At 44.9% G+C, this 24,445-nt stretch overlaps 1 protein-coding gene across 2 annotated transcripts in view; it reads left to right on the forward strand.

Annotated features, from left to right (window-relative positions):
- Positions 1-6,097: 6,097 nt before the first annotated feature.
- The window catches only part of LOC147899450 (ABC transporter C family member 14-like), a 66,317-nt gene continuing 47,969 nt past the window's right edge, over positions 6,098-24,445 (forward strand). The window contains exons 1-7 of one of the 2 annotated variants that reach the window (XM_087377847.1): positions 7,591-7,644; positions 7,736-8,612; positions 9,841-10,161; positions 16,452-16,538; positions 16,746-17,429; positions 17,711-17,875; positions 18,004-18,298. In XM_087377847.1, coding sequence (XP_087233973.1) covers positions 7,800-8,612; positions 9,841-10,161; positions 16,452-16,538; positions 16,746-17,429; positions 17,711-17,875; positions 18,004-18,298 — 2,365 coding nt within the window. In that variant the 5' untranslated portion in view covers positions 7,591-7,644; positions 7,736-7,799. Of the gene's footprint in view, positions 8,613-9,840; positions 10,162-16,451; positions 16,539-16,745; positions 17,430-17,710; positions 17,876-18,003; positions 18,299-24,445 lie in introns of both variants that reach the window. The other variant, XM_087377846.1, reaches the window with a different exon arrangement.

Below are 24,445 nucleotides of genomic sequence, written 5' to 3' on the forward strand. Positions count from 1 at the left end.
ATGAAAAACTCACAATGGCAGAAACTTCCTCTCAAACTCTCTCAAGTGAAGTTCACTATAGCCTGAATCTCTCAAACTCTCCCAAGGTCGGAATTCCTTCAATGCAATGGATGGAATTTTCTTCCAATGAACGGAGATTTTCTCTCCCTCTACGGAAGTGAATGCAATACTTAATCTCTCTTGATCTCTCCCACAAGGATGGCGCCTCAACTCTCTCGATGTATGGTAGTGTAGAGCCTCGAAAAATGGAGGGAGCATCTAGAACAAAAGCTATTTGCTATTAATTACAGCAAGGGTGAGTAGTATAGACAAGGAGAATGAGCTTGAAGAAACCGACTTTCTAAAGTAAACAACTTGTAAATAATTGTAAATATGAATTGAATTTGCAACATAGCACTGTTGTAGGCATAGCCACACATTTGGCCCATCTACCGGTAGGTGCATAAGATGATCCCAACGACATCCTACCTCATCAAGGAGTACGTACAAATAGTTTTCATTACGTAAATAGATTATAAGTCATATTGAATAGAATATTATTGTCATTACCCAAATAGAATATTAATTTCCATGTGTTTTTTTTGTGCATGCGCTAGCTAGCGCACAGGTTTGGAACCACTATTCGTATGCAGATAGAGATTCTGAGAGCTGAGATGAGGGCACTGCAGGATGCTAGGGCACCCCCTCACTTGGTTGCGAGTCTAGATTCAGTCATTGAGGCTCTGGGTCAATTGGACACAGTTGAGGACATTGTGGATACCTTTCAGGCACAGGCTGAGGCAGAGATCACTGGTCATGGCTTGGATTGGAGAGCCATTCGAGAGTTGTTTGAGCGTGAGTCACCTCATAGGCAGGCTTTAGAGGATATGTTTTGGGATGGTCACACTGAGGCGATGCGACCACGATCAGGGCTGCCCTTGCATGTTTTACGTTGTAGGCACCCCGTCATAGCAGCACACATTTATCCAAGATATCTCGCTGCGAATGGTGGTCGATTGCCTCACAACCATCAGATAGCCAGGTCATTTGCCATGTAGCTATACGCTGAGTTTGTGCTTGGTCATCGGGTAGACTACCTTAGTACCCGTCCAGGATCAGGAGCAGGACATGGTAGGATGGGGCATCAGGAGCATCAGACTATAGGTGTTCAACGTTGACACGAGGCATCAGAGTTGCACACTATCCCTTCACCGGCATTGTGAGCTGTTGGAGGATGGATTAGGGGGGATGTTCATTCAGTGGCATCATCCTTGCACGACATGGTCTCTGCCCTATCGAGATCACTTTTGATTCCACCTCCCCCACCTCCCACATCTATGGAGCCTCCCACATCTACACCACCTCCCACATCTACACCGCCTTAGCATGAGTTGGGAACTCGAGACGCATGGATTGCAGAGTTGGAGGATTGTTGACCGAGTCTAGGGATGAGGTTAGTTATTCTAATTATTTTAGTTTATTTTTTTGTTGCGTGTTTTGAACTGAAGTTTTTTGGTTAATTCTCACCATGTACGCGACATGTTTGCATTGCAGGCACATCTATTGCGACAGGATATGGAGTCTCGTGTATGACTATTAGAGGCAGATTTGGAGGAGCATAGGATTCGGACATGCATAGCGTACCATCGTGCGGAGCACTATATTTTGCAGTTGAGACATATTAGTCGTGATCCATCTCGCCATAGGATCGGACCCCAGCATGGCCCTATACCCCGCTCCTCCAGTAGATGTGCCGACTAGGACACCCATAGATGCACCAGTCATAGCCAGGCTTCCTACCGCCACTTGCGTCCTTTGCCACGAGGAGTTTGACACCGTAGGGTGGTTTGGACTAGGGTGCGACCACATCGCACATCTCCATTGCATGACCCGCCACATGGTGGCACGATCAGTGTGCCCTGTATGCTTTGTTGACATTGATGTGGCCACATACAGAGGACTAGGCATGGATGATCTGTATCCTGGTCATCGTCAGGCCATTGATCCATTCGCCCGTGTGGTCTTGACAGGCGTGTAGACAGCACTGCACGGCCTTTTGGAGGAGGCCGTCAGAGTGTCTTCCGGCTGTAGATTCCTGGATTGGAGGTGACTTCAATAACGTGGAGTTTGGGGAAGACAAGCAGGGCGGTGCCTCGTTCTCTGAGATTCTAGCAGCAGAGCGTAGCACCTGGGAGCAGTTCATTTTCATGATTAGTGGCAGAGACCCGTGGAGAGAGCCAGATTTCAGCAGGACACCTGGCAGCCTTCTCTTCGCCTTTGGACAGAGGAGACACAATGGATTGCTAGAGAGATTAGACCGTTCTCTCCTCATCTCCACTCTTCTCCTCTCTCCTCTTCATATTTTTTCATGGCATCAGAGCATGGTTCAACCGTGAAGGGTCCTTGTAGGCGTTTGTTGCAATCATAATGTCTAGAGAATGGTTTATAAATCTAGATTCTAGTTTTTTTTTTTTTTGCAGTAAAAGAGTTCCATCAAAGAGAAAAGAAAAGTATACAAACTAAAGGAAACAAGGTGAATGATATTTAATCAAAGTGGAGAAAAAGGTGGAGGATTCCAAGGGAAAGAAATAGAAAGTGGGGAGGTGGACCAATCATAAAATTTAGACTTTCACAAAAAGAAATCTCTGAATTTTGGCTTTCATGGAACGCACCCTTGGTCACTATACCCTTCCCCCTTGGGACAGGCCAAAAACTAGCACGAACCTTAGTTTCAGATCCTCCCTGTCATCCTAAGAGCAGCTCCCCGTGCTCTTCAGAATGCTGAAAATGTAGCATTTGGATGCTACGCTGGCTTTGCGAAAGGCACGTCCCCGTGAAGGTATGTGAGGTTGCAGACTACTATAATGATGGCGTGACATGGATTTCGAAGGTTCGTTCAGCCAACAGGAAGACCATCCAAGTCTCTAGACCAATCAGAGCACCTGGGCATTGTAATGCTAGGGTAGCAAAGCTTGAAATGGGGTTGCTGGGCTAGAGGTGCAGAGCTGAAAGAAAGCCAGCTCTGGCAGCCCAACAGTCATGGGGCTGTGCAGTAGGGCCGTACTGGCCTGCGCGGGTGCTACTCTAAGGTTCTGGTTCTTTTCGCAAAAAAACTGTATAGCTCTTTTTACGTCCTCTATTAGTTGCATTAATCGAAAAATTAAAAAAGTTCAGGCGCGTTTATGAGCAATAAACTTTGTGGTCAACACTCCAGCAACGGGAACTTGGAAGAAACGAAATTCGCGTGATCTCAAACGCGACTCGCGAGCGATCGAGAGTCGAGGCTCGAGAGACCATTTCCGTTGAGACAAACACTCGGATCGCCCTTCCAAGTTCCCACATCCAGCACATTTCCACAGGCAGGGAATCCTTCGATATGCCAAAATCCAGTCATTGAAGAAAATGACCGGCGAATAAGCATCTCTCAAACTCGAGTACCATGAAGAGCGGTTCCCCTTCCCCGTTTGAAAATTTTCGTTCGTGACGGTTCCATTCCCTCATCCTCTCTTATCCCCAGACCGAGATTAATAACCAGCTCCACAAATACTTCAGTCATGCATGACAAGCGAATCTTTGCTGATGATAGATCATAGATTTCCCTCCACGGACCGCTAAACGCCCAAGCCTCCTGTATACTGTACAGCAAAGGACAAGAATTAACGGGCGAACAAGAAACGGCTGGGTTACGAATTTGATGGAACTCGTGCGAGTCGTGGGGAAGGATCGCCGGGTGCAGGAGAGTTGGCTGGGATGAGAGGTGGATTCGTTAATGAGCGCACAACGAATAGGCCGAAAAGTATGGGTAAGCAATGAGCAATGAGCATCAGCGGAGACACGAGCTTATGTCCGCTAGGCGATTCTAGTGGACTGGTAATTATTATCTACCTATGGGTGGATCGAGGCAACCCTGTAGCAAGCAACTCGAGAAGCAGATGGAATCCTCCCGGCAAGCATTTTGAGATAAGAGCCGGTTCTCATGATATGCACCTCGGATTGACGTCTACTAGAGCAAGGGGAAACACTTCACCTCAAACGATTGGAATCTTATGAAAATACATGCTCAAGAGTTTCTCCTTTCTTTTCGCCATACTTGTATAACTAATAAGCCTTCGAATTGCTTCATTAACGTCACCAATATGGATGATTTTTCTAAGGAGGTCTAGATAGGTTTCCAACCTATTGCAATTTGCAATCAACAGAGCTCTGAGCATGTGTCGGGCAAGACATGGGGAAGAGTGCTTGCGGAAAACATGTTTCAAGCAAGACACTCTTTAATTAAGTAAAATCTGTATTCTATGAACAGGGAGAAATCGAGACCCCGGTAGAAAATAGCCCAAGCAATAGGGCCAGCTACTGCTGGTGATTGGAGCTTGCATGCAGTGAAAATCCGGTCAATGGGCAGGAGTTGTAAGGTCGCATGCGGCTCATCCTCTTGTCATCTGGAGGTGGAAAAGCCTGATGCATTCTTCTTTAAGTGTTGGACGGATGGGTTTGTTTCTGGAAGTTGGATGGGTTGGACGTTTGATGATTGAAGGGAGGGGAAGGGGAGAAAAACCGAGAACGATTTTGGTTAGATGAAGGACTTCCTAGAGTTCTATTCTGAATGGATCCAAAAGGAGGGACCTGCCAAACCGCCTAGCAAATTTTGGAGCCATGGCTCCCCAAAAAGCTCTACACGTACGCTTTCACACCGAAAAAATATGAAGCGTTCAGGTTTTCCCCCTTCCATGGGACCAAATTGATTATTTGAGGTGGCTTGGGTGGAAAACAGGCCCAGCAATCGGGCTGGCTAGTACTGGTGATTCCGATGATCTCTTGGAGTGAAAATCCGGTCGATGAGGAGAGCGGGTGAGGTCCGAGGGGAGCAAAGTGCCAGTGATTTCGGTGATTGGGAGGATATTGCAGGCTGGAGTGAAAAATGCGGTGGATGAGGAGAGAGCCGTGTAAGGTCCAAGGGGAGCAAGTAGAAAGTGCGGGAGATAATGTAGGTGAAAAAGTTCGGATGCTCTTGATGGGTTGAGGAGTCTAGTGCAGATGTTCGATTGGAACCATAAATCTACGGGTCTCCTGTTTGTTTTATGGGGAGCCTTGACTAGTGTAGGACTCGCTGTTCTGACGGCCGAAAAAGTTGTCTGTGCTTATGAATAAAAGTCTATAGACAATCGGCGACCGAACGCAGGACCAGTCCTCAACCACAGTTCTCAACCATTCGTGAGCTCTACCACCAAGATTCACATTCGCTTATGCACATATGTTACGTAATTATATACATACGTTTATATACAGTTTCCCGGTCACGTCGGCATCGGAAAAGAGCTCTGGCAACGTCGGGCCCTGCCACATCCTCTACGGACAAAACAAACCCCCTAAATCTGCAGGTTGCAGGTTGAGGCTGATGATGGGAGGGGAAGGGATTGAGACTGATTTTGGTTGCATGCGCAAGAGCATGAAGCGGATGATTCGTTGATGAGGGTGACACGACGATGAGGGGGAAAAAAAGAAAACGAGAATCTTGATAATAGTTGATGAGGCAATGAGGTTGACGATGAGGAGAGAAAGAAAACGAGGATCTTGAGGAATGCGAAACGTGGTTCTTGCGCTCTCGGGAGATAGATACGTATCGATAATACGTTGTCCTCCCACGAATGCATATTTGGATCGTATATATTGAAGTTATGAAGCATCGAAAATCTTGCATTATGAACGATCGACAAACTTCCCAACGATAACCATTACCCTTCCCACGATCAATTATGACCGATCGACAAGTTCTGGAACATCGAAATCTTGCATTTTATGAATGATCGACAAACTTCCCAACGACAAATCATTAACCTTCCCACAATCAACTATGAACGATCGACAATCATACTCTTCCCACGATCATAAAATCTTCCAGTTTGCAAGTCCCCAAGTTTGCAGCGACGATATAATTTATATCGTCGCTGCGTGTTTGCTAATTGTAAAATCGTTGTATCCAAAACCACCCATTAATCCTCGTCACTCTATAAAACTTCAAATCCAAATCGAACACCCCTCCCCGAGTTCTGTCGTCGCCGGATCCGTTCCCGGCTACACGCACTTCACATGCTCTCAGCAATCACTCCGAAAGTTCATAAGAATTCGTCCCTTCCTCCCTCAGTCCCTGGTTGGTGCTGCAGTGCTGCTGCTTCCTGACAACGAAAGCCGGCTTTCGAAAACTAATCAACTGACCGTGATGCACTGCCCCAGACTACAGTGTACGCTGAGTCTTGTGTAGATATCGATCAGTAGAGATCTCGCGATCACGTACTTCCACCTCCAACCCTTCTTCCTTTCTCGTGAATTGCTATTGCTCGATCTTCCTGATTGTTTGTCTTGACAAGCCGCCTACCGCATACGACAGCAGCAGCTGCTGCGGCTCTTGGAGCTCCACTTCTCTTTCCCTCCAGCTGGAGCTCACAATGACCTCGAGCTCCCAGCTGCATCGCCCATCACCCGTCTAGCTCCCTATTTCATCACCCATCACCCCCGAAGCAGCTCTCTTGCACTCTTTGCTTCAAGCAATGTCGTGGATTTTATCCTCGACCTGCTCGGGACCTTGGGAGACTCTCGTAGACGCCACTACAGTTTTTGAGCGAGTCCAAGAATGGCTTGCCTATGTGCTCTTCGCGCAGTGCCCTCAACACTCCATTGCAACTGTCGTTCACGCGGCTTTTCTGGGGGCCGCCGCATTCCAAAACCTTGGCTGTTCACAGCGTGGGATTGCTGCCACGTTTTTCCAAGATAAGAATCAATTCAAGCAGTCGCGTCGAAACAAGGCTAACTGGACGTTCGTTCTTACGCTAACGTCAGCGATTGGTCTGGCTGCCCTCTCCACCGGAATTGTTGTATTCGGAGCTTGGGATGGTATCAGTTATGGATGGACAGAGGGAACTATTCGTGAAGAAATTTTCGTAGCAGTTGAGGCCGTAGCGTGGATAGTATGCATCACAATCTTGATCAATGAGAGAAAGAGTTGTGCCGTCGAACATCCTATGGCTCTTCGCGTTTGGTGGTTTTTTAACTTCTTGCTGTCAATCTTGGAGCTTTTGAGTTCGATCTTTCGATTATCCACGTCTTCGGGTCTCTCGTATGATGTTGTCCTTGAAGCGTTCGACATATATGCTTTGGCAAAGTTCCTTATTATGCTCTTCCTTTTGGCCATAACGATACACGGAGTTACGGGCATACAAAGTTTCGTTGATGCGTCTTACGACAAAGTTAACGAGCCTCTGTTAGTCACTGGGATTAAAGATCATGGCGTGGCTATCAGTGGCTTCGCAAAAGCCAGCATCTTCAGCAAGGCCACATTCACGTGGCTCACTCCACTGCTTGTCGCAGGATCTAAAGAGTCACTCGAGGTGGGAGATGTCCCGCAATTAGGCCCTCGTGACAGAGCCGAGAGCATGTACAACTTATTTCAATCAAACTGGCCAAAGACTGATAATCTACATCCGATGAGGGTGACAATTCTAAAATGTTTTTGGCCACAATTGATCTTAACTGGGTTGCTGCAGCTGCTTCGAATTTCAGTCATCTATGCTGGTCCACTCCTTATAAGCAGTTTCACTGACTATGCGAGTGGGAACCGTGCGTCTCTCTATGATGGTTATGTTCTTGTCATTCTGTTGCTGATAGCAAAAGGTATCGAAGTATTTTCATATCACCACTACAACTTTCATTGTTACAGATTAGGTAATAACTTACGGACAGCGGTAGTGACAACGCTTTACAGGAAAGGATTGCGTCTTTCCAGTTCGTCCAGGGAGAAACATGGCATTGGCCAGATCACTAACTACATGGTAGTGGACGCTCAGCAATTATCAGACGCGTGCTTGCAAGTACACCTCTGCTGGAGCCTACCGTTGCAAGTAGCTCTGGCAATGGTGATTTTGTTTTACGTGATTGGCATCTCAGCGTTAGGTGGGCTGGTCACAATGATTCTGATAGCAGGGTTAACTATGTACAATTCAGAGAGGCAAAAATATTTCCAAGGTCATGTCATGAGAATGAGGGACACGAGAATGAGATCAATCACTGAAGTACTTGCTTACATGAAAGTGATAAAGTTGCAGGCTTGGGAAGAGAAATTCCAGGAAAAAGTGGAAGGCTACAGGCTTGGTGAATTCGGCTGGCTTTCAAAGTTTGTTATCGTCACTGCACAAAACATGTTCACACTTTGGAACACTCTGCCTTTAGTCACCACTGTTACTTATGTGATTGCAGTCTTGCTCGATGTGGGCCTCACCACATCTAAAGTCTTCACAGCATCTTCTATATTTAGAATAGTACAGGAGCCTATAAGAAATTTTCCACAGGCAGTCATTGCACTTTCCCAGGTCCTCATCGCATTAGAGCGTCTTGACAGGTTCATGTTAAGCTCTGAGATCGATCAGTCAGCCATAACAAAGGTCTTGGTTGTTGATCAATTTCCAGTAGTTGTCGAAAGAGGATACTTCACCTGGAATGAGTTACAAAAAAGGCCTATCCTAAGTGATATCAACCTCAATATTAAGCAAGGTTCTCTTGTTACTATAGTTGGAACTGTGGGATCGGGAAAGTCATCACTATTGGCTGCCTTGCTTGGAGAGATGGTGAAACTTTCTGGAACGGTATGCTCTCTTGTATTTGAAATTGTTGGGATTGTGCATGTTGTAGTCTAAATAAACCTGCTACTGACATTTCATTTTATGTACTTTTCAGCCTTGTTCTTTGTCACACTTTCCTCGAATGAGTCTAACTGTGTTAATATGTGTACGTAACAAAGAGATATAAAGAATCAAAATGATGAAAATTGACTTTCACAGTTTTCACGCTTAAGCCCATTCAGCCTTGTGACTGTTCCACTTTTCTCTAGCAGATTAATGTTGTTCATGAGTCAACCAACTAATAAAAACAGACGAAACTATGTTGAGTACGTTATCAGAATGGAATGTCTCTGCACGAAAGTTAATTCTATATAGTTTTTTAAGGTAGCCACTAATGATTGTAAGAAATAGCAATTTTTAAGATTACAGAAAAGATCTTTTCAGAGGTGATAGAAGAATGCTGACCAGAAAAAGAAAGAAGGGTCTTGCCAGATGATCATAAGATTAGATACAGTCAGCAGCCAGGGATCAGCCTAATATTATGCTGAAGATTATACATCTGGCATTAAACCAGGAACACATAAATAGCCTTTCTGGGGTGTTAAAAGTGAGATGTCTCAGGAAAATTTTCCAAAGGTGAGAAAACTCTCATTTCAAGGTCGCTTCAGGTAAAACATAACTGAACTCTGAGCTTTCTGAGCAAGGAGCTGATAACCTGAACGATCGACATTTACACCTGCTAAGAAAAGCTACAAGATCTATTTAAATGCTTTCGTAAAAGTCCAGGTTAAAAGTCTTTTTGAGCAACAGGAAATTTGAGGACTCCAAGACTCAGGGGTATAATGACCGAGCAATATGTCTCCATTGCTTTCTGTTTGCAATAATTTGTGCTGTTGGATACTTGAAAATAATTTGTGCATAGGGCTAATGCATTGATATCACTGTGTCTGATATAGCAGACAAAGGAATGTTCTACAAGGCAAGAACTCTCCTGAGGTTGAGACTCTATAATAAGCTAAGTGACATGAATAGTATATCTAGTGAAGAGGTTTCTGGTTTATATAGCAGCTGAAATTATGGACGTTACAACGGAATGGGTTTCCTTTTGTTCGAATTCATTTGCTATTTGTCTTTGGTGTGAGAAGATTTCACCTGTTATGTTGTAAGATTGGTGGCAGAGAGAGTTGAGTGCTTAGATCAGAGTTCTATCTCAGAATGTGATCTTCCATTTTCGGGGTTTTGGTTATGACAGGCTAAAGTTGCTGGAAGTGTTGCATATGTCTCTCAAACCGCATGGATCCAAAATGCCACCATTGAAAATAATATTTTATTTGGACTACCTATGGAGCATGCTCGCTATCGAGAAGTGCTGCACACATGTGCTTTAGAGCCTGACCTTGCGTCTATGGATTATGGAGATCAGACAGAAATTGGGGAAAAAGGTATCAATTTGAGTGGAGGACAAAAACAACGAATCCAGCTGGCACGGGCTGTTTACCAAAATTGTGACATTTATCTTCTTGATGATGTCTTCAGTGCTGTTGATGCACATACAGGCTCTCATCTATTCAAGGTGTGAACCTGTTCTGTATTTTTCATAGTATCTGCAATGTGGCCTTACTTTATTATGTATAATAGGACGGTAAAATTTATATTATATGAATGCAAACTTAGAAGCTCTGGTTATCAAGGGCCCTTAAACCTTTTATCCTCTATAAAGAGGCTCTCTTTCGTCAACTTATCCGATAGACTGGCCCTGTCACAATGTCTTCTCTAGCTCAGCGAGATTATCCATTGTCCTGCTTCGCCTACCAGCTCCTGGTTTCTCGGCTCATTTTTTGATGCTCACTAGCCAATAGATAGAGCATCCTATCTATAGTTAGACATTGTAGTGATGCTATCTGGGTCTACATTCACTCTGCAAGAAAGCCTTGAAATAATAGCTTTCCTTTGCTTGACTATTTGCAGGTGTTCCAGCATTCCCATGTGCCCCTCCAAAGCGTCCCTAATCTGTTTATACTCCACAGCACTCGTGAGAGAAGTTTTAGCCATGTTGATGCCACAAGCAAAATGTGCAAGAGAGAGAAGTGTATTCATGCATGCAAGGTCATTACCCCTTCATTTACAACCCTTGGGTTTACTCAAGGACCACCTCCCCATTTAAATCTGCCCTTAGCCTAGGACTCATATACCTACCCTTTAATGCATCCTAATGCACCCTTTTCCTACTTCCCCTAGGATCTAGACACGTGAGTGAGTATCTCTATTTTAGTAAATATTGGCAAGTATAATACTGTTTGTTGGTACTATCCCATACCAGTTGGTCCCATCAAGACCTGAGGGCTGTGTCAAAACCCCTGGGCCCCAATCGAGATCTAGGCCACATAATAAGGCCATCCATTTAACACTATCAATATTACAATCAAGCACATAGCATGACAATCGCCAACGAATGTACACAAACATTGACACCATTGGTGCCTCAACTATAATCATGTCGGTGAATGTCATCGATCATGTATTTTAGCCATGGGGCAGTAAGCATCGCATCTACGGAAAGACAACAAGACAGACACCATCAATCAGAGAGTCAATTCCACTTTACATGATTCTATACAGTTTTTTTTATTATCTAGATGTGGAAATCATGTAGGCACAATAGAAATTGTGGCTCCTCCTGAAGCACCCACCCCATATTTGTGTGTGTATGTGTGGTTTTGTCCATGTTCTTGTGAGTTAATTGATCTTCTTCAGCAGCGCTTGCGAGCAAGATTCCCGACTGTTCCTTTTGGGAAGTCTTTCTGGCTCTTTGGTTTTCATCCACCCAGACCAGAGTTTCATCTTTTCTTTGTTTGGGTTCGCTATTGGGCACTCTGGACTTTATGGACAGACAGGAACTGTAAAGTCTTTAGTGATCCTATATTTTCTTTGTTTGGCTTTTTTAAGCGTCCTTCTTTGATTGCTTGCAGATGCACTGCATAGATCATGATGTATATCTAGCATACACTGAGATTTTCAGCTGATGTAATTTTGGCTGCCTCATTTTGAGGTTGCTACTCTTGTAATATAATCAATCAAAAATTTTCACTAAAAAAAAAAAGTGTGTGTGTGTGTATGTGTGTGTGTGTGTGTGTGTGTGTGTGACTGTGAGCGACGGTGAGTGCAGGCGATACCCTCCTAGGATATCTTCCCCTCCGTCCGTACGTCCGTACGATCGCCGTACGGACTCTCCTGGTGTGCAGGACCGTACAACTCGTCGTTCTTCCGTACGTCTCTAATTTTGCCGTCAGCCCTTCCATACGACGTGACACCGTCAGTGTACTCAGCCTTTCCGTACCACCCCGCCTCTTTTCGTACAATTTCGTACTTCTTTGTCAGCACTCCCTGTCCGTACAGAATACCGCTGTACAATCCTCCGTACAGCTTTCCCGGTGCTCCGTACAGTTCACATCGTGTATGACCATCCGTACAGTTTTTTCCGTACAGCACCTCTTCATCCGTACAGTGCTCTCCGTACAGTTTCTTCCTGCTGTTCCGTATAGCCTATCCCGCGCAGGCCTTCCATACAGCCTCTCCGTACAGCTTCTGCCGTACTGTTTTTGCACCTTCTCCCGGTGCCTTTCCGTACAGTTACTGTGTCTGCTTTGTCTTTCACTCTATTTCTTCCTTGCTTTGCCATATCTCAATCATGGCTTCAGGTTCAGATGTCTGTACATATGCTAGAAAAGAAAGATCTGCAGATGCCAAGCCTCGTCCTTCTCAGCCTGCATCTCAGGATGATGAGCTTACTATGGAAGCTCAATATGTGTTTGATACACTCAAGGATGACTTTCAGCAGTCATGACAGGAATGGGGCAAACCAGTTCCGGAGGTCACATACAAATTGAAATTGCCCTCCCTTGTGAATCCCCTCAGGAAGCTGTCTCAAACCGCAGTAATTATTTTCTTTCCAGGAAGAATCCCAGCCTCCAGTGATGTTGCGCAATGGATCAAGTCTATCCTTGGAGGATGTTTTGTAGAGGGTGTATATTTTGCCTCCAGAGGCTTTTATGAGGTGCATTTATCAGATGCTTTGTGCAAGCAGAGGCTCCTTGAGCTTTCTCCCCTCTTTTATGGGAAGCAGATGGTACATGCCATGCCTTGATCCCCAAACAAGGACTACCAAAGTCTTATACGTCATCATTGTCCTGTATGGGTTGAGGTTGTTAACTTCCCGGACTATATGCATGAAGAATTGCCTGGCCTGGCCGCTTCATTGGGACAGGTCATTTTCCTCCACGCCCCATGGGAAATCGTAACAGATTTTGCATCCTCTGGGACACTAATATACCTACCCCTCCTTCTATTGCAGTGGAAGTTGAGGGTGTGCAATTGGGGAAAAAGTTTTTTGACTTGAAATGGGGTGTATTTGCAGGCGCTTGCTTTGCCTGCCACAAGTTTGGGCATCTAGCCTCTGAATGTCCAATGGTTCTGCATCAACCCCCTCCTAATGCCTTGCCACCTCTGACAAGGGAAAAGAATGAGACTTTGCAAGCCAAGGCAGCAAATCGAAATGGAGCAAAGAATGCTAACCAGTTAATCAGGTGCAATCACTTGTTGGAAAAGGGAAAGAAAAAGAAAAAGAGAAGATGAAGGAATCTGTGGGGACAGATCGGGATGGGTTTCAACAGCCTAAGAAGGTGGTTGTATTGAAGCAACGCCCCTTTCAATCTCGGCAATGGGATGCTTCCTCTCCTTTACCAGGACAGGCTTCTACTTCAGCTCCTGTCCTTCAAAATTGGGTGGGGGTTTTGAAGAAGGGTATCCCCATATGTGATTCTGAAGAAGGGGAGAATGCCATATCTTTTATGGATCATGAAAGCCTGCAACCCATGCAGGCAGAGGCTTTGCCTCTCTGATATCTTGTTTCATACTTACATTTTCCTGTGTATATCTCTTTTATGCATCAAACACTTAAGTGCTTTACATACAATGTACAGAGCCTCTGCAATGTCTCAAAGTGGAGGCTTTTCTGGAATTACGTACATAAAATGCAGCCAGATATTGTTTGTTTGCAAGAGCATAATCAACACTCTAAGGCTGGTCATCATGATCACTTTGGCGGCTATGATGTTTATTATGCTGGTACCACTACCTATTCAGGTGTATACATAATGGTCAGACATGAGTTGGAGCCTCAGTTAGCATTCAATGACAGCAGTGGCCGATCAATAGTCATACAATGTAATGTCAATGGTGACATTCTTGAGCTTGCATCAGTTTATGCCTCCCAGACCTCTGCCATGAGGGCTTCTCTATGGGAATCTTTAAGCAAATATCCATGGAGATCAAATGCCTTTATCTGTGGAGATTTTAACAATTCTCCTCTGCTGAGAGATAACACCACTTCAAGATCTCATATGCTTTCATCGGAAAGACAGAAATGGGATAGCATGCTTCTCTCTGTGCAGGCTGAAGATTTATGGCTGCTTCTACAAGGGTTAGTGCCCGGATATACTTTCCATCATAATGCATTTACCACATACTGGGCAAGGCTTGACAAATGGTATCTGTTCTATCCACAACAATATGCAGATTTTAGCCTTCATCTCCTCATAGATTTCTCATTGGGATTGTCAGATCATGCCCCATTATGGTTAAATCTGCAATTTGGTATGCCACTGGATGATTTGCCGACTCTCTCCAGCAGATTACTGCATGTTAAATCAGGCTTATCTTCGACATCAATATTTCCAGCAAATGATCAGATTTGCAATTCATCCCTTGCTTTTGCATGCTCAGGAGGACATGAATTATGCTTGGGACAGCTTTGTCTCTCGTATACAGAATGTCATTAGGGACTATGGAAAATGGCACATGGCTACATGGAGGAATGAGGTCAAATGGGCAAAAAGGACAGCACAACAGTTGACTGAATTCTCACATTTAAGGCCCCTTTCTGAATCAGAAAACGATTCCCTTTCACAAGCCCGGATCAAACTGACTGATAATGATCAGCGGAAATTGCACAAATGGCAGATTAGAGCAAGAATGAAGCCCCTCATGGATAAGGGCTGCTCATCAAAAGCCTTTTTCCAGGGCCTGCATGCCACTCGAAAGAAAAACTCATGTCTAAGGGTCAGGAAACTAGATGGATCTTGGACGCACTCTTTCTCTGATCTCCAAGATGAATGCCAAAATTACTTCCAGACACTGTTCTCTACCCCTGGCTCCCAATCAAATCAAATGACTGATGCGAGGACTGAATTTCTTCAATATGTTTCTGGGATAGTGAAAATGGATGATGCTCTATTATTTGAGAGACCTTTTACTGACACAGAACTTGATAATGCATTGTCCCATCTCGACAAATACAAGTCCCCTGGCTGGGATGGTCTTACGGTGGAATTTTATATTTCTTTCTGGGATGATTTGAAAGATGTTCTCTTACAAATGATCAATGTTGCCTGGCAAGAAAATCAATTGCCGCACCTCTGGAAGCATGGCATAAATCAAACTTGTGCCAAAAAAAAATCTTTGTGATCATATGTCAGATTGGAGGCCTATTACTCTGATGCCTGTAGTTACAAATGAAACAAAGACTTTTTCTTTGGAGATGCATGACCGGCACAGTGTCAGTGGGAATAACACTTGCCAAACGTCACATTGCTTCACCCACTTGCTTACGGTGTCATGCTCCTTCAGAGACTGACCCTCATTTGCTTTGGCATTGCTAGTCTACTCGGAACCTCCTGGGGAAAATTTCGGATCATCTTCGCCTCCGTTTCCTGAGTCACATATTTGAGAAACACTTTTGGTTATTTGGCAGATTTAGGATGCCTTTATCTCAATACTCACTCTTTTTCTCATGGGTGAGATATTGGGCTCTTTGGACAATATGGGAAGAGCATAATCTGGCATACTTGGGCCGTCAGTTTCAAAAATCATATGAATCTTTTAGAGCCTCATTGAGGCAATCTTTATATGATGCATGCCATGAGGGTGATATACATGCATCTTGCATCGAGCTTTTCTTTTAATGTTTTTGATCTGTGGAATACTCTCCATCTTGGAGACTTTCCCTCTTGTAAAGTTATGACTATATAAATACACTGCACTGGATTTTACCCAAAAAAAAAAAAAGTGTGTGTGTGTAACTCTGTCTAGGAAGCACTTGTACCATTTCTTTTGCTGCACATCACCTTTTGTTATCACTGATCCAAGAAGTAGGTGTAACCTTTTGAAGTCATCTTATGCCATTGTAGAAGTAGGGTATCCAAGGCAATTCTCAATAAGGTTCGTGACGTTCTTGCCAAATGGCTTAAGACAGTCAAATCTTATCAGTTATTTTCGCAAAGTCCTAAGAAAAGACTGAATCTGGACAACCCCAAGCTAACACGCATATAGATGAGAAACAAAGAGAAGTCGATTTTTAATGGAAAAGAGCTACAAATTATCTCTTATTACTTGTATTTGGAATTGGAGGTCATAGATGACTACGAATAAAATGCATGTGGGGGAAGAGGAGCTCTTTGTGGAGCATGGACGACTCACGTGTTTCTTGGATGAAGAAGAGCAGTAAAGGAACGTAGATGGATGAATGGCGATAAGAGAATGGGGGGCTGTCTAATATTCTAGATAAATGCAGATGGGCTTTTCAATGCAGGGAAGCTCATTTTGGCATTTTCTTCAGCTTACATTGGTAGAAACATACTGTGCTATGTTTTTACAGTGTGGGAAGATGGTCCTTCCGGTGGTATGTTTTTCTAAATTTTCCACGAAAAAGTGTAAGCTCTCTCTCATTCATGCTATTTTGTGGATTCCTTGATCTGATCTGTTGATTTAAATATAAGAATCTCCTTTGACACTCTGTTGCTTGTACAGGAATGTATCCTTGGAATTCTTAAAGGAAAGACGGTTTTATTGGTGACTCATCAAGTTGAATTTTTGTCAGGAGCTGACCTTGTTGTGGTAAGAAAATTATTATAGCTGGTCTTTAAGAATGTTTCAAAGTGTATTGATGATCTTCCCGCTTTTCTGATTTCAAATTTGCAGTCTCTCGTCTTTCTACAAGTGTGGCTCAACCTTCCATTTTTATTAATCCATGGTGCCCTGATATAGAATATGGCTCCTGTTTTTTTCAAACTTGTAATCAAAAGTGTTAACTGTACTGGACAGGTTATGAAAGATGGTCAAATTGTACAGTTGGGAAGCTATGATGAAATACTTAATGTGGGAACAGATTTTGCAGCCTTAGTTGCAGCCCACAATGAAGCAATGGATCTTGTAGATTCAGAAGGATTACAAAATGATAGAAATAAGGGTGTAAATGAACCGTCAGAGAGATTGAGCTTTGAAAGAGTTCTTTCTATTGAGGAATTTGCAGACAAGCGTTCTACTTCCTCAGGAGGACTGGTTGATAAACTGCCTGCTACAGATTCATTTGTGGATTCCAGAGTACCAGAGGGTTCTTCGAAGCTTATTGATGAAGAGCAAAGAGAAACTGGTCGAGTGAGTTGGTCTGTGTATTGGTTGTACCTTACAAAAATATATGGTTGGGGCGCTGTCGTGGTGCTGCTACTGAATCAGTCTTTGTGGCAAGCATCTCTGCTAGCCAGTGACTATTGGCTGTCTGCGGAGATACCTGAAGATTCCAGTCAGACTATAAACAAACAGAGATTTATACCAATATATGTGGCTTTGAATGCCTCAGCTTGGATAAATGTGCTAATAAGAGTGACTGTGGTGGCTGCTATTGGGCTGAAAACTGCTCAAGGTTTTTTCCTGGATATGCTGCGTAACATTTTTCGTGCACCAATGTCTTTTTTTGATACCACTCCTTCGGGAAGAATCCTGAGCAGAGTAAGGGCTCCTAGAATTTACAAAAACTTTTGTCCCTACATAAGGAATATCTAGTACAGATTGAGGTTATTATTTGCGTGCCTGTTGCTTTTCATTAGGTACCAATAATTCTGGTTTTCTTGAATAGGAGTGAAGCCTGCTTATATTTTTCATGGGGATAGGTAAGGGAAAGATGGATATTTAATGGTTATTTTCTAAAAGCACCACAAGCTTTTCACCTAGACACTCTCTACCATGGACATTAGATTCTATTACTGAGAAGAGTTTCTTTCTCTTTACAGTTCTCAGCAGATCAGACAAACATCGATTTTACCCTGCATTTTTTCATTGGTGGAGCAATAAGCACCTATGTCTCTGCAATTGGTGTGATTATTGTCATATGTATATCCACATGGCCAATCATATTTCTGATTGTGCCTCTTGCCTGGCTTTACTATTGGTATCAGGTATTCAGTCACTTTGAAGAAGAACTGTCCCTATGTATTTGCAAATGCTCTGTATAGTACAATCATATAGACATGCATGGCATGATAGTTAGAGAATCTATATAAAAGTTAGAATTCTTGATTTGCAGAAATTCTACATCACTTCATCAAGGGAGATTACACGACTTGATTCAATAACTAAGGCACCACTCATTTACCATTTCTCAGAGACAGTTGCAGGGATTGAAACCATTCGCTGTTTTGGCAAGGAGGAAAATTTTGCTCTACAAAACTTTGATCGAGTCAATTCTAACATGAAAATGGACTTCCACAACAATTCAGCCAATGAATGGCTTGGTCTTCGACTCGAATCCATTGGCACAGTCATATTATGTACAACAGCTTTTCTCTTTGTTGTTCTCCCCGAGAATTCAATTAAAACAGGTGTTGTGCTCTTGCATGCATGCGTCTCTATAAGTTTGCTCACAATAGTGGATAAATGAATAGCATGGTGGGTAATCTTATAAGCACAAAAGATTGAACATAGGGAGAGAGCATATTGCGAAGGTCTATTGTTTTATGTCAGGTAGACAAGTCAGCATCTTCATTCCAACAAAAGCTGTTTTATCATGAAGTACTAGGTGGTAATAAGGCAGTGGATAAAAGATATTCATTTGCAAGAGAGTTTGGATGCTTGATCTACAAGTAAGTGCATAAGTGTCTTCCTAGGGGACTGACGAGTGGCTCCCTGCTCCCCTTTGCATGCTGCACTCCTTTCCCCTCGCTTCTGCCCTGCTCCCCCTCCGCCTTTCCTTGTGCCTTTCCCTTCTCTATTTTACGCCTCTTCTCCAGCCTCATTTTACCATTTTTTACTTTGCCAGCACCCATTTTTCTGGCCGCCTGGATTTTCCTGGCTACTCGGAGCAGTCGAGGTGCTTTAGCACACCCCGGTGCCTTTCTTCAAGCTGGTTCTTGATCTCATGGGATCTTTCCAGCAGCCAGCCTGCTCAAGCAGCCTCTCCAGTCTTTCACGCCAGCCCTTAGTCAGTTCACAGCTCCAAGAGTTCCTTCAGATCCCATTTCACAGAAATTTCCTCTGCTCAGATTGTGCCTGGCCTGCTCAGTGTTTGCTGATGTTTTTGGTTTTGGGAGTCCTTGGATCACCCCTCTAGTTGCTGGCACATTTCTCAAGGAGGCCGGTCCTTTCTTTGACGCCGGTCGCCCCTTTGTTTGGCAGTGGCTGTAGGCTTCTTTCCAGCCCACAGCTTCAAGCTTTTTGGCTCACGTGGCCCCATTCCAAGTGAGCTCTTTGGACAGCCATCTCAGTGCTTGAAGCAGCCTTTTGCTTGAGCCCTTGGCTTGTCCTCTTGAGGGGACCCTTGTCCTCATTCTCTCTCCCGCTGCCCCCCAACCCCCTCGTCCCCTTTTCCTTCTTTTTTCTCTTTTCCACCCCCTTCCCTTTTCGCAGCACAGAGTTTTTATTTTTGCCTCAAAGAAAAGAAGCTTGGTGGTGGCATTTTGCTGGCAAGAGGGGCTCTTATGGCAGCACATTTGACTCCCACAACTATAAAGGTTTTGCTTTTTCTTCAAGACGACAAACAACAAGCTCGGTTAGCATTTCAATCTGTACAGGATACGGCCATGCTAGGCAGGATTGTTGGGCTCCCGCCTTCAAGGAGCTAGGTACGGGATTGGCTATAGGAAAGCTTGGTGTTGGATGGGGATCATATTCATGAGGTCACTATCTATGGGAGAGGAGTCTTGCTTCTCTAATTGAGCTTCCCCAACACCATTCTTGCCCTTGTGGAGCAGAGCCCTATCTTCCTCGGCCTTTACATGGTCTATCTGCTTCCCGGCCCTTGTGGAGCAGAGCCCTATCTTCCTCGGCCCTTACATGGTCTATGTGCTTCCTGGGGCTCTCAAAAGAGTACTGACCTATCCTTCACTCCATTGGGAGATGCCTTGGTATGGTGCTTGAGTCTCTGCCTCAGTAAGCAGCGTCAGTGGTAGCAAATGACAGAGTTTCGCACCTTAGGATGATAGTTGAGTATCGGGAGGCCCTACTAGAGATCTTTCTTGAGACTCTCAACACAGGATAATTCAGATAGTGAGTCGAGGTCTTGGGTCTACCATGTCAATGTCGATGGTGTAGACAGATGGGGCATGTGGCACATGATTGTCAGAGCTCTGGGTAGGTCTCCTCCTCTCAAACTTGACAAGAGTAGAGGGTAGCGCACTCAGATAGACCGCAACACCCGATTTGACAGTAGCAGGAGTCCTAGACACCCTGGATAGCGATTTTTGAGAGGCCTTGGACCAGGGTGGATCATAAAAACCATAGAAAGAAGGCATTGAAGACTAGCAAGTGGCACGCCAAACTCCGAGAGCACGAGAGTGCGAGAGGGCAAGGACGAAGGTAGCTTCCTAGTCTCAGGGGAAGCGGTCAAAGGGTGTGCCAGCAAGCCGCCCCTAGACTCCGAAGGATGACACCTTCTTTGATCTTGTGGAAGACCCCAGTGACAGGAGTCCAGAGCACCCAGGCTCCTGCACAGTAGCAAGATGCCGAAGTTCCCGCGGAAACATCCCTCCTCTCCCCACCTTTTCCACACCCCCCTTGCACCTTCTCCCTCTCACTACTCGCCCCCATTTGCAGCTCTGCCCGCTTCTTTCATTGCCCGCCCGCCCCCTCAGCCCCGCCCAGATCCCCAGCCCTTGGGCATGGGTGTGGTTGACCCCTCCCCCGGGTTGTGGCTTCCTCTTCTTAGCCGCAGCCCTAGCCGCAGCCCAAGCCCCCCTTTTCGCAGGATATAACCTTCTAGGAGCAGCTAGGGTCAGGTGGTCTATTTGCACAACTTCTAGGGTCCCGTAGCCCCGCCTTGGGAAACCCTTGCTGAAAGAGTTCTAGAGGCTTGGACTCTGGAACTACCTGCAGATTCTAGATGAGTGTCCTTCCTCTTTAAAGATGATGGTGTTGATTTTGCAGCCCCAAAAAGAAAATCCATCGTAATAGGTTCTCACACTCGCCCTTTCTAGGGATTCCAACAACAATTGTTTCACATGATGGAGGAGTGGTTGGGCCCCCAGGGGAGGGAGCTTTGGATCATCCACGATGACACAACTACCTTCCAATTCGATGTCACCTCGGACAAGTAGGGCATTGTAGTCAGTGTGATTCAATTGGGGCCAAAGGAGCAGCTCAAGTAGGCTACATACTAGATGCTTAGCTGTGTGCTACCAGGTTGGGGGGTAGAGGTCTCCTTCGTGATGCAGTGGACCTTGAAGGTAGGCATAGAGCTTGTTATGCCTCTGGAACACTGTTGCATGGATGTTGATTACTCTCTATCCCAAACCCCCTTGACGTCATAGAAGTCCGTTATTGTTGTGTAGGCTCCCACTCATAGGAGAGCCTTGTTCGTCAACCCCTCTTACCCATGAGTTGGACCTTGGTAAATTGAAACGTGCCTAGGCATCATGATTGTGGATGGCAGCAGCCACAACATTTGATACTTTGCCAATAGTTGCAGAGGGCCGTTGTAGGATAGGCGGTAGACTTTCTCTTTATTCAAGAGCATATGTTATCAGCAGCAAATGTCAGATGGTGGCGCCGTCTTCTCCTAGGTGGGAGTCTTGAGGTGCAGTCTCTCTCAATAGGCAGGAGTGAAAGGTTTTGCATTTCTGTCTCGTAGGATGTATATGATCTAAGTGAGCTTATCACAGGGGGCAGTATGCCCTCCTTCTATCAAATTGGAAGCCACATCCATGTGAGGCCTATGGCTGAGAGCATAAAGAGTAACCCAATGCCCCAACTACGAAAAGGAAAAGAAAGGGGTGAGAGGGGGGTGAGTGGGCAGCCCTGCTGGAGAGAGAGAGAGAGAGAGAGAGAGAGAGAGAGAGAGAGAGAGAAGACCTTGCCTATGTGGCCACCAATAAGTATCTAACTAGAACTCATAGTGTGTAAGTACGAGACTCCTCTAATCCATTGGTCTGAGAAGCCTAATCTCTGCATGGTGCCCTCCAAGAAGCACAACTACACCCTATCATAAGCCTTCTCAACATCCAAAAGAAGGATCGCAAGAGGGTGAGACTCCTCCTTTGCCCAATCTAGTGCCTCCTAAAAGGTGAAGATATTGTCCCAGGATGTAACGTTCTTGAACAAAACTGTTTGCATGTCGTAAATGATATCCACTAGACGGGGCCATAACCGCAATCTCAAGACCTTGGCTGAGTTCTTGTATGCGATGTCTAGAAGAGTATTCGGTCTCCACTGATGAAAATTAGACCTCCTCCCTCTTCAGGATAAAGAAAACCCAACTACACCTCAAAGACTGCAGAAGATAACTTGAGTCAAAAATTCCTTGAAATGCCAAACGAAGGGGTAATGGATGCTCCCGCAAGCACCTAAAGAAGAACGGTGTCAGTCCATCATCTGTAGGGCACTTCTGTGAGGGGAAGGCCTCCCAAATCTCCTCATCATTGAAAGGCTACTGCACCTACCTCCTCATACTCAAAGAGACTACTATCGGGATACGGGCCCAAACTGCCTTGTGGGCTGCATCAACATAGGGACACCACTCCTATGGAGAAGATGCCGATGAAAGTATGTGATCATCTCTAGGATCTCCTAGGGGTTAGAGTGCATATGTGTGCTCTCATCTCTCAATATCTTTAGCTGCATCCCTATTGATCGGGGCCTATTGGTCTACAAAAACTGTTTGGTAATCCTGTTGTCACCCACCTTGCCTTGGAATAGCGATAAGAGAACTTCGCATGAGGAGTCTCAATGTCTTGGAGGTTGGGCCACGGGCACTCGTACCGATCCGCAAGCCAGTGAGAACTTGAGTTTTGCTCCCTGAGACGATCTATGGAAGCCAGGTCTTGTCTCAATGCTCTCTTGTGCTGGCGGAGAGCTTGAGACTAAAGCCCCTCACTACTCCTCTGAATCGCGTCTGTTGGCAGCCTCCCTCAGGTGGAGTGTCAAGCTACTGCCAAATCTCTATAATAGCATGATGTACCTCCTCCTCTTGGAACAAGGCATTTGAATGCATATCCCTTTTTGGGGGAGTCCCCAATGGGGCTGCCCTAGGTGTAGCAAGATTGGGGAATGGTAAGACATCATGGTACCTGCCGAAATGCCAGTGGCTCCCCCCCTATGCATTACACAATCACCCACATATCACCTACCCAACCTTTCTAGAAGTCCATGATGTTTTTGCTACTCGAAGGAGAAGCATAGGCTATCTGGAAGTTTGGAGAACTCCACCTCTTGCCAAAGGTCCTTGCCACAGATCGCAAAGATGAACTATTCCCTTGTGCTCCTCTCGGTCGTAGGCATCTCTGAGAAAGAAGGCTCTGCCCTGCTTGTTCTCCCCAAACTCTAGATTGTTGAAGTCACCAACAACAATCCAAGAGCCCACATCAAGGAGGCTCTTAATCAGCCTTCTTCAAAATGCAGGGTGTTGCTATTACAAGTAGGTGTATACACATTCGGATGCCGATCCTGGAGCCACCCAATCGTGAATGGCCCTATGTGTGGAGGGTTCAACAGAGCGGTCAGGGGGGTCCTGGATATCTATTGCAAGACCTCTAGATGGACCAAATAAGGTGGGTTCCTTATAGAGGAGGCCCAGGATAGAGGTGACCAAGGGCTTTCCTTAGTTTTATTGTATTTCATGTGGATAGACAACGAGATACCTTGGTTGCAGGGTGGGCGTAGACATATCAATAGAGCAATGCATTGCCCCAATACTAGAGAAAGTGCGGCGCAAGCTTCTTTATTGGAGCTCGGCCAAACTCTCCCTAGTAGGCAGGGCCTTGGGGCCTTGGTGGTTGATCCAATACAAGAAATCCACAAAAGACAACCTGAGGGTGAATGGTCAAGCTAAAGCAAGGAATAAGGTGCTCAAGATGATTCTCATATGAGACAGTGAACAAACCTTAAAACGATTGAGACCCCAAGCTTCAAATTGCACTATAGGCCTACTGGATTGCATTCAAAGTCACTACAAAGCACACTCCTTTAGTCTAGAAGCAATCATACTAGTGGAATTCCTTGTTCTAAGTCCAAGGGTAGCTATTCAAGATGCGAACGACTAAGAAGCCTTCCTTGCCTGGATCCTCAACTAGATGATTTAATGCACTAATAGGACCAAGAAAGCAAGTTGCAACAATGATGTTATGTTACTATTATCCTACAACACACATGATGCATGACTTGTCTTGATTCTTGGGTACACTTATACATGAGAAAGCCCAAAGCTTGAAAGAGCCATTAGTCATGACTTAAAAAAGTTTAAGTTATAAATACCAAGTTCAAGCACTTATGAAAACGTTTAAGAGACCAAAGTGGTTTCATATCCTAACACACGCACAGCAAGAGGGCTATGATGATTGGAATGAGTTAGATGCATTAGCAAAGTCTACTATTAGACTTCATCTTGCAAAGTTAGTTTATTTCACAGTAGTAAATGAGCAGACTACGGAAGATTTGTCGAAGAAACTGTGTGCCACTTATGAGAAGGAAACTGCCTTTAATAAAGTTCACCTCATGAAGAGGTTGTTTGAGCTGCAGATGAAGGAAGGGGTCTCCATTGC

Source organism: Dipteris shenzhenensis, chromosome 8 (genome assembly GCF_047967505.1).
Source record: "Dipteris shenzhenensis isolate YYH24624 ecotype China chromosome 8, Dip_SZ_1.0, whole genome shotgun sequence".
Classification (NCBI taxonomy): domain Eukaryota; kingdom Viridiplantae; phylum Streptophyta; class Polypodiopsida; order Gleicheniales; family Dipteridaceae; genus Dipteris; species Dipteris shenzhenensis.